General features: G+C 38.8%; 1 protein-coding gene across 1 annotated transcript in view; it reads left to right on the top strand.

The window, feature by feature from the left end:
* LOC139145134 (transcription elongation factor SPT6-like) overlaps nt 1-14,892 on the top strand; it is a 38,381-nt gene that overhangs the window by 14,290 nt on the left and 9,199 nt on the right. The window contains exons 7-25 of the mRNA XM_070716102.1: nt 272-380; nt 1,098-1,271; nt 1,675-1,776; nt 2,313-2,438; nt 3,286-3,375; nt 5,391-5,775; nt 6,088-6,217; nt 6,613-6,763; nt 7,387-7,541; nt 8,026-8,212; nt 8,722-8,861; nt 8,994-9,188; nt 9,844-9,979; nt 10,785-10,922; nt 11,690-11,857; nt 12,231-12,358; nt 12,844-13,051; nt 13,507-13,803; nt 14,312-14,452. Of these exons, the coding sequence (XP_070572203.1) occupies nt 272-380; nt 1,098-1,271; nt 1,675-1,776; nt 2,313-2,438; nt 3,286-3,375; nt 5,391-5,775; nt 6,088-6,217; nt 6,613-6,763; nt 7,387-7,541; nt 8,026-8,212; nt 8,722-8,861; nt 8,994-9,188; nt 9,844-9,979; nt 10,785-10,922; nt 11,690-11,857; nt 12,231-12,358; nt 12,844-13,051; nt 13,507-13,803; nt 14,312-14,452 (3,160 nt within the window). The remainder of the gene's footprint in view (nt 1-271; nt 381-1,097; nt 1,272-1,674; nt 1,777-2,312; nt 2,439-3,285; nt 3,376-5,390; nt 5,776-6,087; nt 6,218-6,612; nt 6,764-7,386; nt 7,542-8,025; nt 8,213-8,721; nt 8,862-8,993; nt 9,189-9,843; nt 9,980-10,784; nt 10,923-11,689; nt 11,858-12,230; nt 12,359-12,843; nt 13,052-13,506; nt 13,804-14,311; nt 14,453-14,892) is intronic.

Genomic DNA, 14,892 nt, shown 5'->3' with positions numbered 1-14,892 from the left:
GCCATATTGATCACAAGCCATTCTTGGTGTAGCCCTCGGGAACAATGCTCTCAGTGAAGTACACATTCAGGGGTACATGGCTATTTGACTTTCTGATATATTCTGTGTAAACATGCTGAACTAATTAGACCTATATATGCTGAAATTTCATCATTACTATCAGTTATTGCAAGAATGGAGTACCGAATTGGCCCTCAGAGGCAAAACCCTTCTATATACACAGTATGTACTGCCCTCTATTGATGAGCTGTGCTGTTTCTTTCTGTTACAGAGCTCTTCAAGAAGCACAGGATATATTTGGCATTGAAGAGTTTGACTTCGGTGAGTTTGAGAAATATGGAGATGGTTACGAGGAGGAGGATGAAGATGAATATGAAGAGGTGAGAATAAAATGTGTTTATGCGATAGTCTGCTCAAATTTTTGTAGTAATCAGCCTATAATAATACAACACTAGTCTCGTGTATTATTGAAAAAGTTGTATGTTTGTGGGATAGTCTTCTGTTAGTAGCATTTGCACTATCCTATATTTGTGTGATAATAGTCCTGCAAAGACATTTGTGCTTTCCAACATTTGTGCAGAATTAGTGCTGTCTTCTTGTCATAATATCCCTTGGCAGCATTTTTGCTGTCCAGTACAGTATATGTGAAATAGTGGTCCTGTATTTGTGTGATAATGGCCGATTTACTGTGTCTCAATCATTTTAGATTTTAGTGGAACTAGTACTGTATTTGTATTTATTTCTATAAAAAATGTGTGCAGTTTCTTGTCAGTCACAGTAAAGCCAAAATTTTCTGTATCCTGGTATTTAAGGTGATGCAAAAAGCAGACAAAACTACCCTGCTTGCTAGCAACAAGTATCAACCCAACTCTCTCGCTTCAGAAAGTGGTGTCTGTTAATTTGACTACCCAATGATAATTGTGTAAAAAGCTTTGCTTTTAATTTATATCAATGTAGAGGTAATTTCAACTAATTCAAAGTGCTTAAGACAAGAAAACCATTGTATTGCAATTTCTGTATGCACACCCGAAGCATGTTGAATGTATCAAGTGTTAAGGGATTGATGACGATATCTTTGTCTAATCTTTTCCCCCCAGTACGAGGAGGAGGAAGAAGATGGTGAAGAAGTGAGACCTCGTGTGAAGAAGGTCAAGAAGAAAACCACAACCAAAGACATTTTCAAAGTCTTTGAACCCAGTGAATTAGAGAGAGGTTATTTCACAGATTTAGACAGAGAAATCAGAACAGCTGATATGCCGGAGAGATTCCAAGTAAGTTTGATATCCGTAGATTATTTTTTTTGCCTCGTATCTTTGCAAATAAAATACTTTCAAGAAATACCATTTCAATAAATGTGTGAAGGTTTTATACACTGGTATAGATTCTCTTCAGTGCAGATTCTGTACTAGTGGTAACCCATCACCGCCAGCTGTGAGCTGACTCCACTGCTTTCAGTGGATAGGACCAAAGTGGTTTTGAAGAAACAGGGATAAGAACTTGGAAGAGATAAACTTACATGAACAGTACAGTGTCATGATACACATTTCATGGAAATAATTATGTACATGTAAACATGGAGAAGGATGTTCTTCACACTTTGAAGATGGCATCATGTTATCTCATTGTTGATTATGTGGCCAGTGTTTTAACTGACTTTGCCCATTTTCTGGTCAGCTGCGATCCATTCCTGTCAGACCTACCGAAGATGGAGAATTGGATGATGAGGCAGAGTGGATTTACAAGCATGCGTTCATGACGCTGCCAGTCACCCAGCAGGTGAGATTTTGAAGGTTAGAGTTTGGAGAACAGTTGGAGATGAATATACCATGTGTGCCTTTTTGGAATAGGGAGACAGACAGACTTGTGTGCCAGCTAATGTGTAATCATGATATGCAGACATGTCCAATTTTGAGAGTTAAAACAGCTGAAAAGAACAAAATTTTGACTTCCTGGGATGTGACTTTGTTTTACCATAAATGTGTCAAGGTAAGATTTTTGCAAAAATTGTCGTTGAAAGTTGTTGTTTGTTTTGTTTTGAGTGAAAACATTTCTGTTCCTTTCACCATCTTTTAAGGACATAAATAAGTGATTGATTCAAGAATCTGAAATATTTAATTTAATTTAATATTTAATATAAAATATTTAATGCAAGTTAGAAAACTACTTATAAGCTGGGTTTCAGTATGTACAGCTAGCTTGCAAGTAATTTCCATAAATTTGAAGGGGTTTTAGTCCGTCAATTTAGTCACAACAGCAGAGACTCTAATGAAAACACTGCTGATGACAAGATACATGTGTGATTGTCTCTGCAGGATATATCCGACCCACTGTCATCTGAAAGCAGTGAAGTTGGTGGCAGTATTCACAACAACAAAGGTCCCGGCACCGTAGCCAAGATTAAAGAAGCCGTCAACTTCATCAGAAATCAACAGTTTGAGGTGATAACTTACCCAACAGTTTTGTTCATTGTTCTCATGAGTGATGCTGCAGCTTCAGTTTCTGATATTTGGGTTCTGTATGGCTGTATGACATCCTTGTACTTGTAATGAAAGCCACACTGCGGAGCTTTAATGAAACTTTGCACTATCTTGATACATGTATATGCCTTGTAATTCATATAACACACCTTGCTAAGCATTTTTATTCTGAAACAGTACTTGTTCATATGTTTTGCATGAATCAAATATATTAATATTAGCCTTTAAGGTAAACTCTCTGACTTTTACAATATTCTTTGGCCATAGCCGACCACTTTTTGGGGCTTATTTTTAAGCTTATGGAGCATATAAAGTTTTCACCAGATTAGCTCTGTGAAAATCAGGAATTTTGTTTCCCCCATAGAGAAAACGCAGCGATAGCAGTCAAATATTGGGAAAGTTTACATTATTTTTTTCTGTAACCAAAATTTACTCTTGATTTTGAAAGAGAATGGTAGATAGTTTGCTCAAGGAAAGTTTGAGCATAAGTTTGATTATCTACAGGAAAACCGTTTGATATGAACGACATGAACTTGTCAATATGATTATTACCTTGTATTTACAGTTTATAAGTAGAGTTTGGGAATCCACTGTTAAAGCTGTTCACCCACAATCCCTGTAAACAGGTCCAAACTTACCATTAATAACAATGGGTTTGGGCCAAACCATGTTGGTGAAAGGGTTAAACACTATTGACTTTGTGGATATCACACAATTTAGTGGTTGACTTCAGGATTGGTGGTGGTGAAATTTCAGATCTTACATTGCTATGCACAGTAGCCTGATCATTTGCCATTTTTCTCTCCAGGTTCCATTCATAGCTTTCTATCGTAAGGAATATGTTGAACCAGAACTCAATATTTATGATCTGTGGAAAATCTATCACTGGGATGAAAAGGTGAGTATAAATAATTGTAACAGATTGATTGATCTTTTTTTACCATAAACTTGTGGTTTAGTCTACCACTTGCTTAGAATAGTGAGCACAGCAGGAATGTTGATTTGAAATATGTATATTTCAGTGTTCTCCCCAGAAATTTCTGAAACAGGGTCGGCTAATTTGCATAACAATAACTATGTAAATTTTATGTTAATTATGTAATACATATAGCATCAGAAAAAATCCCACAATAAAAGGATAAAGTAAAATCTTTTGTGCACTTTAAGCACTTCATATATTACATCCATATTTTCATTCAAAGTCTTCCAGTTCTCTCTAGAACAACATTCAAAATCAGACGTTTTATGTGATCCTCTGTTACGACTGGTACGTGTTTGTCTGTTGCCAGATTGCTAAAACCATGGACGTCTTTTTTAAACGTTCATGGCAAAACAGTTAGTTACACGGACAAGTTCATACGGGACTGAATATTAGTCAGAGGAGCATGCCTGCAGAGAAATATGTTGACTTTAAAACTCAATTCATAATAAAGAGAAGCCCGAAAATATTGATACCGGGTATTTTCAAGAACAAGATTTGAAATTGCATCGACTTCTACTTCGACAAACGTACGAAACTTCGACAACTGCGCGGCGTCGGCCGTAGCCATGCATTGTGTGTGTTGAGCACGCTTGAACACACGCGACCTTTGAACCTATACTGTATATCCTAACCGTACATACATAGCTGCTGTATTCAGATGATCACACGAATGATTATTTTAACTCATGTAGTTCCTTTTTATTTCATTTCATGGTACCCTGAATATTGTAAAACGGGTCGTGGGTTTTGAAACTGGATCAAGTGAAATTGTTTCTCAAAGTCAATCGAACGAATCCATGCAAGTTACGAATGCGTGACACGAGGTGACACACATGGCTTCAACGTCATGTGGACGTACACAGATCTGGAAATGGCTAACTCGGACACGCAATGATATGAACACGCGGCAGTACCATAGATTTTTGCATCTGAATTTTGTCTCAACCAATCGTACGATTTCAGCCACTTCTGATCGAAATCACTTTTCCTGACCTTCGGATTCTTACCAGAGCGAGACATGGGTGGCAACAGCAGTTCAACCATATTTCCTAGTATGGATGCTTTGACTTGAGTGCCCGCTGGCAAAGATGCAACACGTTACACCGAGCCTTTCGTTGAGTCATGGATGTAATTTTTAATTTTTACATCCATGGTTGAGTATACTCCATGTCCGTTATGTTATATAAAATGGCCGTTGTCTGTACGATCGGCAGCGTAACACATTTCATGCTTTTTGAATTTAAGTTTCATCCGTCTTAGCCGATGTTCATTTGCACTACGGCCGCCCCATTTATTCTCCTCACAGACAAGCGCGACTTTGGGTGCTTTGCACCCGATAACCCTGCCTCATTGTGTGTAAAACACCTAAAGCATCGACATGAGAGGAGAACAGTCTAACCATTTCACACATTTTGGCGATGGAATAAACCTTTTAATCATCTGGCACGTCGTGTTGTCGCCACATTAGAACCATTTCACACTTGAACTCGTTTCACACAAAATCGCCGCCGAGAAACAATAGGTCTTCAGCCACATTGAAAGAGAATCGGCGGACATGAAACAGGATCGGCTTGAAAAAATAAAGGATCGGGCGAAAAAATAAAGGATCGGGCGAAAAAAATAAAGGATTGGGGCCGACCCTGTTAAACGGCCTGGGGAGAACACTGTATTTTAAAATGTGAAATGTTGTATTTCCCAAGTAGTGTCCAACTTGATTGGTCTTGTGTTGAGTAGTGAGGGTGAGGGGTTCAGTTTAGCATTAATCCTTTCACCCCCATTTTCCGCTCTAGAGGTCCAACTTTCCCATAGGAAACAATGGGATTGGTTCAAACCACAGTTGTGAAAGGGTTGTAAATCTTGTCATAAACAGTAAATTTACCCTGTTGAAAATTGATGGTGCACCAATCAGTGGTTGTGTTTATGTATTGCAGTGGACTCAGTTGAGAACGAGGAAGCAGAATCTGAAAAGACTCTTTGAAAAGATGCAGAACTACCAGTTTGAGCTCATACCCCACGATGCCGACCTCAGCCTCCCTGAAAACATCCGGCCCCTGACAGAAAACGACATGGAAAGGCTCGATGCCGTGCAGACCCACGAGGAGCTCCGGGATGTCTACATGCACTTCCTTCTGTACTATGGGAAGGACCTTCCCAAGATGCAGAACGTGGAGCGGGAGAAGAAGAAGAAAGCCAGGGAAGAGGAGCAAGGGGGTGGTGACCCTTCAGAAGCCCAGGAAGACATCAGTGGAACCAGTAAAGAAATCAAACAGGCTGCCAGGAAAGGGATGTATGGTCTTTGTGAACAAGCAGGATTAGGTGAGCTGAGTAGGCTAAAGAAATGATTCTCAACTCCCTTGTGTTTAAATTAGCTGATGTGTGAAAGCCATAATGACTGACTTTTCACAATATTTTCATGATTTTATTTCTAAATTAATATTTTGCCATATTGCTGTTACTTCCTCCATGTTTGCAATGAGAAGTATTAGGTGTGCATCACACTTCAAAGTAATTATTGTTTTCAACCTTGAAAGGATGTGCATTTATATACTGACGTGCTAGATTTTTGTGTTTAGATTTCTTTCTTTGGTGATTTTTTTTCCCCTAAACTCAAAATTCCTTCCGTTTCAGATGTAATGGCCAAGAAGTTTGGTCTAACACCGGACCAGTTTGGTGAAAATCTCCGGGACAACTATCAGAGACATGACACTGAGCAGTACCCCGCTGAGCCAACAGAGGTCGCCCAGGAGCTTCTTTGCCCGTAAGTAAACACTTTTATCGCTGTTCATGGCAAATGGAAATATCACTCTGACATTTGAGGATTTAGTGCAAAATTTATGATGTAAAGAATCTGTGAAGTTGAATAAAACTCTATCACTAGTCAAATGTGTGGAACATTCAAGTATTTGTCATCTCATGTCATATTTTTTTTTGCAGAATCATAACATGTTTTTACATTTGATAACAGCCCATGGTGCATACATAATTTCTTATTAAATAAAGTTACCTGCACGAAATATTATTTAATAATTTGATTTTATAAAAAAATTAAACACACGCACAGTGTGATCAGTTACCGTCTTGTTACAAGTTTGCCTGCATCCCTTCACCTAGAAGTCAAATTTTCACCAACACCTTGTATCTGTGATCTGACAGACAATTCCCAACAGCGGAAGCAGCGATCAGGGGTGTTCGTTACATGGTTGCCATGCAGCTGGCTCACGACCCGCTGGTCAAACAGTGCGTGAGAGAGACATACCAGGAGAGAGCTAAGATCTCAGTAAAACCTACTAAGAGAGGCAACAAGGTGAGGTTTTGTTGTCTTGATTTGTGTTTGTGTGTGTGTTTTTTGTATGTCAGACATATAGGTGGTAGAGTTACAGTGTTCTGTTCTAAAACCCTTTACCCTGTCACCCCCTATTTTTCTTAACACAGGTCCACACTCACCATTGAAACCAATTGGCTTGGGCCAAACCACTCGAGTGAAAAGGTTTAAGTGTGAAATTTTAATTGTAAGGCAGTCAGTGTTTCATATGTTTAATTAAAGTTTTTCATGTACAGGACGTCTGTGTGACTCAAAAATGATAAGTTCCTGTGATTTTAATCAGCTATATTTTTTAGGCGGATTGATTTCTACACAAGCATATGTATTCAATGCTGATGAAAATGCCAAATCGTGATAACGTCTGTTTGGTGTTGTGCAAAAGCAGTGAATTTATATCCCAGTTACTACTACCCAAAACATAATGTATGTGGACTTGACCCTTTCATCCTATTTTCTTTGTAAAGGTCCAATTTTTCCTTTGGAAGACCATAGGATTGGACCAGACCATTGTTGTGAAAGGGGAAAACAATGTGGAAATCGAAGCACTTGCAGTGTTACATTGACTTACAGAATTCAGAATGTTTTCTTGTGTGTCTTCATTTCAGGAAATTGATGAGAATCACAACTGCTTCACGATGAAATTCTTGAAACAAAAACCGGTGAAGGAATTACTTCACGACCAGTACTTGAAAATCCACCAGGCTGTGGAGGAAGGTCTGCTGACAACCACAATGGGCATTGATCTGGACCAGCAACCAGGGTACGTCTGAGAATAGTTCACTTCAAGTCTGTTGAAACCCTCTGCTGGAATTGACTACTGATCGAGAACTTGTCATGAAGAGGAATTTCGCAAAAATACACAGATATCAAACCACCAAAGATGAAAGTGGATTCTTGTACTAACATTCAAAAGACTGGCAATTTCTGTATTGTAAACAGGATAGAAATTAAGTTGTGCTTCTGGAAATTTTAAATTTGGTTTGAAAGTTATCGTCTGAAACTTCAGTGAACGTAAAGTAATGCTGTAATAATACCACTGAATAATGACAAAAAATTAGTCGTAGGACAACTAATTTTTTTGTAGAAATGTAAATGACCAAACTTGCTCTTTCATATGTAGTTGGGTTACTGAGATCCTTGTAGCGTAGGGCTGTGTTTAATACGGCACAAAATGATGACTCAAGATTGCTTTTGCCCATAATGTACTGGATAATAACGTGAACAAAACTGTCTTCTATTCACAGATTTCAGACTTACTTTGATGAAATCAAACAGCTGTACTACAGGGACGAATTCAGCCGCATTGTCCAGGAATGGAACAACCTCAGATCAGAGGCCATTGAAATGGCCCTTACAAAGATTCTGTATCCGCAGTTGGAGAAAGAATTGCGGTGCAAGATCCTGCAAGAATCCAAAGACGGCATAATCAAGGTTAGATATACAAACTGATTATCCTATAGCAGCTGTACAAATCCTGTAGCTGAGTTTCATACAGTGTTATAGCTGCTCTTCAAATTGATTATCTTCTGGCTTGCCATGTACTTGGTGGTTGATTCCTTCAATGTAAATTGGCAAGTGCAAAGACTTTGAACAGTGAAGTGTCACTCCTAGATGATGAGATGTGTTTGAATCTGTGTGTACGTTGGACAGCGCAGCACGTACGTCCTTTACTATGTTTGAAAACATTTTGTAGCTTACCTTGTTTATTCTTTGAGTACTTTTTATTGTAGTAGTTTTGAGACAAATGGTAGTGTTTGAGGAAAGTGAGTGTGCAATCTCTGCAGTGTAACAAACCGTTCTCATGGTACTCCGATTGGCCGATTTGCTTTCAGCATTATTGTCATGTCCTCTTATGGCGAGATGAATTTACACTGCAGATGATTTTCAGAAAAGTTCTGTATAAAAAATAAGATGTGACTGCTTTTCTCTGTGTCTTGTAGAGTGCTACACGCACGGTCTTCAATTGGATCAAGGTAGCTCCCTACCAGGCTGATCAACAAGTAGATGAAGATGATGAATTCCTTGACGGTCCAGGACCCTCTGGATTGAAAGTACTTGGAATTGCGTACTCCGATGACAAGTAAGTTAAGCATTACTATATCACTCATAGGTGGCAGTCTAGCCTCACTTTGATTCTTGTTCATCATTGAAAAAAAATGTTTTCTTTTACTGTAGCTTCAATTTCAGTGCACTGTTTATTTTCTGTTCCCAGAAATGTGCCAGCATTTGGAGCCCTCCTTGATGGAGACGGGGAGGTGCAAGACTTCATACGACTGCCAAATATCACCCTGAGACGCAACAGCTACTGGAAGAGGGACAGGGATCTCAAAGTTGCCGACATGGAAAAGTTGAAGAACTTCATCGCCAAGAAAAGGCCCCATGTGGTTGCAGTTGGTGCTGAGTCTAGGTATGGCATGGTTTTACTTCTGACAAAGTACTGAAGCCAGCTGTACAGATGTACTGTGTATCAAGCTTGATATTGTAAATTTATCTGTTGATGTCACATCCAACAAATTTTTCTCCATGTACCCAGGGCATGATAACTGGTATCATTGTGTAGATGTGTATCAAAGACTTGTAAGGTGTGAACAGAAAATTTAGTAGATTCAAAAACAAAGGTGTTTGACAAATGCCACTAATAGAGAGTAAGTTTGGCTCATTCAAAAAATGAACTTGTCCAGTACAAGAAACAGAAATTTCACTCATTGTAAACCTAGGTGAAAAATGTGAGACAGTCGGAAAAATTACCCCAAAGCAGAGAACAAACTGCAAAACAACAACACTTTGTAACACTACCCTGGCACAGCTTTATTTATCGTCACAATTTAAGGCAGGGCATCAGTACAACAGCATTTCACTCCAACCACTCTGTAACACTCGGCCACCTTGGCCAAAATTACCTCACAGGCGACAACCCTGCAGAAGACCTCCCCTTCATCAGGACAGAAGCCATACTGTTCGCTAGTGCAACAACACCATAAATGCTAGAGTTTTGACTTGCTGGAGGAGATTCATGGTCATTGACGCTATGTTTCTTTGTTTGTTACTTTACTTACTTTCAGGGACGCCCTCAGTGTGATTGAGGATGTCAAGCAATGTATTTCAGAGTTGGAGTCAGAACAGCAGATGGCGCCCATCAATGTGGAGTTGGTGGACAACAACCTTGCTGTTGCATACGCTAACTCCAAGATGTGTGAAGTGAGTGTCTGTATTTTATTTCATTCTAACCATCATCCAATGGGAGAGGTCCTGGCAAGACTTCCTTTAAGCCCCATCATATCTGGAATTTGCTTTAATTGCGGACTTTCCTTGGAAGAAGCTTATCAAATATAACTTTTGTAGGGGTTTAGAATTAGGTTAGAATTAGGGTTAGCATACTTAAAAGTGTTGTATAACGTAAGAAAAAAAAGAAGGCGGTAGAGGGCCCCCATGGAACTCTTTCCAAAAGCCCGATTACCAATACTGCGATGTCCCTATTACTTAATACATGTAGGTAGAGGAAGAGAAATGAGGAATGGAGTTCCCTGTGCTGAAGGTCACAACTCCATGAGTCATTTCTCAAATTTTCCATCATTCGATAGCTCCTTGTAGTCTAGTACTCCAACCAAAGTGCGATGACATCTTCATATTTGCACGGGCATTTGATTGTATCTTCTGCTGCTGATAGTCCCATGTCCATCTTTCCAATGATGTGATTCACAGAGTCCTTGCCAGCACTACAGTGAAATTCCTAAATGAAGCCACAACTTCTATTATCAGGGTATTATTTTTATCGCCCCTGGAGACACGTCTGAAAGCCATATGTAAGAATACTTGTTGTCACAGTTCGTCAAACACCATGCACCCATATAATCTGCTCACTCTGTATCACAATTGTTAGAGTAATGTTAGAATTAAACATTGTAATTTCTCCTTGGCTTTATTCACTAGAACAGCCTATACAGACCTACCACTGAATTTCCTAAAATTGAATCTGTAATTCTTTCAATTTTTTCCATGACAGAATGAATTCCGTGATTACCCAACCTATTTACGCCAGGCGTTGTCCATAGGCCGACGCCTACAAGATGCCCTAACTGAATTTTCCAGACTTTGCAACCAGGATGAAGATATTCTTTGTCTACGGATGCATCCATTACAGGTACGTATACAGGCAAAGACAGCATGTTTTTAATGATCTATCGAGAGTAGACCCAATTGGCTGTAAAGATAGATCAGACCAACACGCAGGAGTTGAAACCCAGTCTGTAATTTCAGCACTGCTGTGAGAATACATTACAGGGTGAAATGTGGTTAAGGTAGTGCATGCCTTGAAAGTGAAAGACTTTTAATTTTTGCTTAAACTTTCCTCAATGATACTTTCAACCATACTCTTGCCAAATCAAGAATAAAATCAGGGGTCACCGCGCAAAGTTTGGTACTAGTGAAACAAATTACCTGACATTCACTAATATTGAAATTCAAAATGGCTGCCATCCCTGTGTTACATCTACGGGCTTAAATAATATTTTTGACTTTCAAAAACTATGACATTGAAAATTTTTCTTACTCAAAGAGCTTCAAAATGAAACCCCACAAGAGGTGGATCAGAAATATATTGAAAAGATTTGAAAATCCGAATATCTGTCCTCAAATCACATTCTACATTAAACAGCAATAAGAAAATATCATGATAGTTTTGCAAAATGTTTAATAGTGTGTGCATTTTTGTTGTACATGCTAGTGTGTATATACTTTCTCAAATTCTATTTTTGTATTTGTCATTCTTCTTCGTTATTACAGTACCATGATAGCAATTTGATATTGTCATATGTCTGAACACAATTTTATGTATCATTTCTTCTGTCAACTAAGATTTGGCTACTTGCTGTTCCATTTAAATAATAATCCCTTGTACTTTGTTGACAGGACCAAGTGTCCAAAGAAGACCTACTCTACCACATCTACTTAGAATTTGTCTTCCGTACCAATGAGACTGGTGTGGACGTCAACAAGGCCATCAACCACCCACACACCCAGCAGTTGGTGCAGTTTGTGTGTGGTCTTGGCCCCAGGAAAGGCATGCACCTTATCAGGGTAAGTTGCTCATTTCTGTGAGTCCTTGTGTTAGTACTTGTAACATGGGTTTTAGAGATTAGAGTAGTACTGTCTGTACTGTATTGTTCTTGTTTGCCTTTTCCAGTTACTGAAAAACTCAATAATACAGCTGTGTACCTTTTGAGCACCAAAGCCAATTTTTATTGCCTTTATAAAATATAGCCCAGTCAATTTTTTTTCAGATTTTTGTCAAAATTTTGATGAAGGACTGTAGGCAATCAAATGTTATGTTCCTTTGATGGAAAATTATCAAATAAATTGCAGAAAGATTCACAAAGATTGGGAAAATTTTGGTGAGAAAAAATACAGCACTCAAAGGATTAATTTTCTATTTCTCCCTCTTTTTTTCCAGCAATTGAAATCTAGCAATATGAGACTTGAGAACCGAACACAGTTGGTGACTGCCTGCCACATGGGACCCAAAGTGTTCATCAACAGTGCTGGCTTCATCAAGATAGACACCAATGCCATGGGAGATAGGTCAGTGTCTCTGCCTATTCTGAGGTTCATTATACTCAACACATAAAAGTTTTGCTGCTTTTATAAAATATAGTGCAGTAAAGTTTTTTCAGATTTTTGCCAAAATTTTGATAAGAAACTGTAGCCAATGATATGAGATATACATGTGGTCCAAATTATCAAAAAAATTGCACAAAAATTAATAAAACTTTGTAAAATTTTGCACTCTAATTTTAGCGGGAAAAATCACAGCACACAAAGAATTAAACATAGATGGTCATTTGCCAGTTTTTTTATACTCATAATCTCTATAGATTTAGCAGGACTGTGGATGTAGATTGTGTGAACAAGCCAGTATCTGTCAAAAGTTTGGAATATCACACTTTGTTCAGATTGTTGTCAGTCAGTAAAGGATGAGAAGGTCTAAGTATCTTATTGTTGGCAAAATGATAAATAAAGTTACAGTATGACAGTCATTTGAAAAAGTACTTGACATTTGTCCACAGCACTGATTCATACATTGAAGTGTTAGACGGATCCCGTGTGCATCCGGAGACCTATGAATGGGCCAGAAAGATGGCTGTAGATGCCTTGGAATATGACGAGTCAGCAGAGGAGAACAATCCGGCCGGAGCGCTGGACGAAATCCTGGAAAACCCTGATAAATTGAAAGACCTTGACTTGGATGCATTTGCAGAGGAGTTGGAAAGACAGGTTAGTGGGTTTGAGTCCCATTTGACTTTGCTTGTTTGTCTTGCAAATGGGTCGGGTTCTAGTTCTAGTAAAGTGAGAGTGAAATAGCCAGTGATCTAGGCATTGTAAATCTTTTCCATAATTGAAGGATCATTCTTCCTGCCTTGCCTCCCTTCTCCCATTCCAAACTTTTCCAAATGATCAATAAAGTATTGTTCAAGACATACCTAATTCAGACTTTTCTTTACATTACAGTAAAATGTTCCCATACCAATGAACTGAAATTGGGTTTATTTTTCATATCACAGTGTCACATCAGACCAAGAGTATAAATGCAAAGGAGTTCTTTCATGCTTGGTTTCTATAGTCCATCTACCTTTCTGCTTTTTTTAGAGATCCATAGAAAACAATAGGGATTATACAAAAAAATGTTGTGATGGAGGGGTCAATACATTTGTTATCCTCACTCATTGCAGGGTTATGGTAACAAGGGTATCACACTCTACGACATCCGAGCTGAACTGAACTGCCGTTACAAAGACCTTCGTGTGCCCTACCACTCGCCGACCAATGACGAGAGGTTCAGCATGCTGACCAAGGAGACTCCGGAAACGTTCTTTCAGGGCAAGATGGTGCTGTGCCGGGTCACGGGATTTGCTCACCGGAGACCCCGCGGTGAGCAGCTGGACCAGGCCGATCCGGTGCAGATCCCCGAGACAAGGCTATGGCAGTGTCCCTTCTGCTTGCAGGATGATTTTCCGGATCTGACCGAGGTCAGTTTGTCACACTTAATCAAGATGATTGTCATGTTACATTCACAGTGTATCACTCTGCGACATGCATAATATCAATTTGTTCATGAAAAAAATCTATCAGGATAAAATGTTTTGTTGTACCTGTAGTGTGCTCCAAGAACTGTGGATGATTTTTGAACCTTTTACGTGTAATTCTTGGAATGGGAAAAAATGGTAAATTAGTGTGTTAAGTTGAATTCTAGGGTATAAGATAGGGGTGGGTCAGGTCACGTTGGAGGGGCTTTTTTGTAGCCTTACTTTAAGTTTCAGATTACAAAAAGTTTTTGCAAAAGGAATATACAGCAATTATTTTTGTCAAATTTAAACTCTCAAGTAAAGATACTAAACTCAAAGTGTATCTGTGTGTGTACACGTGGGATTATTGTTATAAGAAGCCAATTCCATGATGTGGGTATAAAAGTTTAGTTCTGTATGTGGAATGTCTTCAGAAAATTACATGTGGAACTACACCCATTATTTTACACAGGTATGGAGTCACTTTGATGGCAACAAGTGTCCCGGTCAGACGGTCGGTGTCAGGACAAGACTTGATAATGGAGTGACGGGTTTCATCCCGACCAAGATGATAAGTGACAAACACGTCAAGAACCCTGAAGAAAGAGTTCAGGTATGATGAAAAATGAGTAAATTATGCAACCAAAAAAAACCCTTGGAGTTGTGTGTTTCCCACTGTTTGTAGGAAATGCTTCAATATATGGTAATGAAAATTCTTTCATCTGCAGAGCATTTGAATTCTAGTGGTTCAGTCAAAAGTTGATGTAGCTTTTTCTAAAATAATATCTCTGTTTTCTAAATAAAATCTTTATTGGATTGACACAAAGCTGATTTTGTAGGGGAACTTCTTACTTTCCATGGCTTTTTTGACAAGGCTGCGAGATCTTTTCTGCCGTTTACAGCTCCCCATATGTTTCAGATTTAAATTACCTATTTCAGGGGAATCACACCGGAATATCATTTGTCCATTTACGGGATTTCATTGTTGCTGTGCTAGTGATCTAGACTTTCTTTGCCAGTGTTGAAAATTTTGTCTTACAGTATATCGCTTGA

This window comes from Ptychodera flava, chromosome 12, assembly GCF_041260155.1.
Source record: "Ptychodera flava strain L36383 chromosome 12, AS_Pfla_20210202, whole genome shotgun sequence".
Classification (NCBI taxonomy): domain Eukaryota; kingdom Metazoa; phylum Hemichordata; class Enteropneusta; family Ptychoderidae; genus Ptychodera; species Ptychodera flava.
This window is presented reverse-complemented; position numbering and strand designations above follow the sequence as displayed.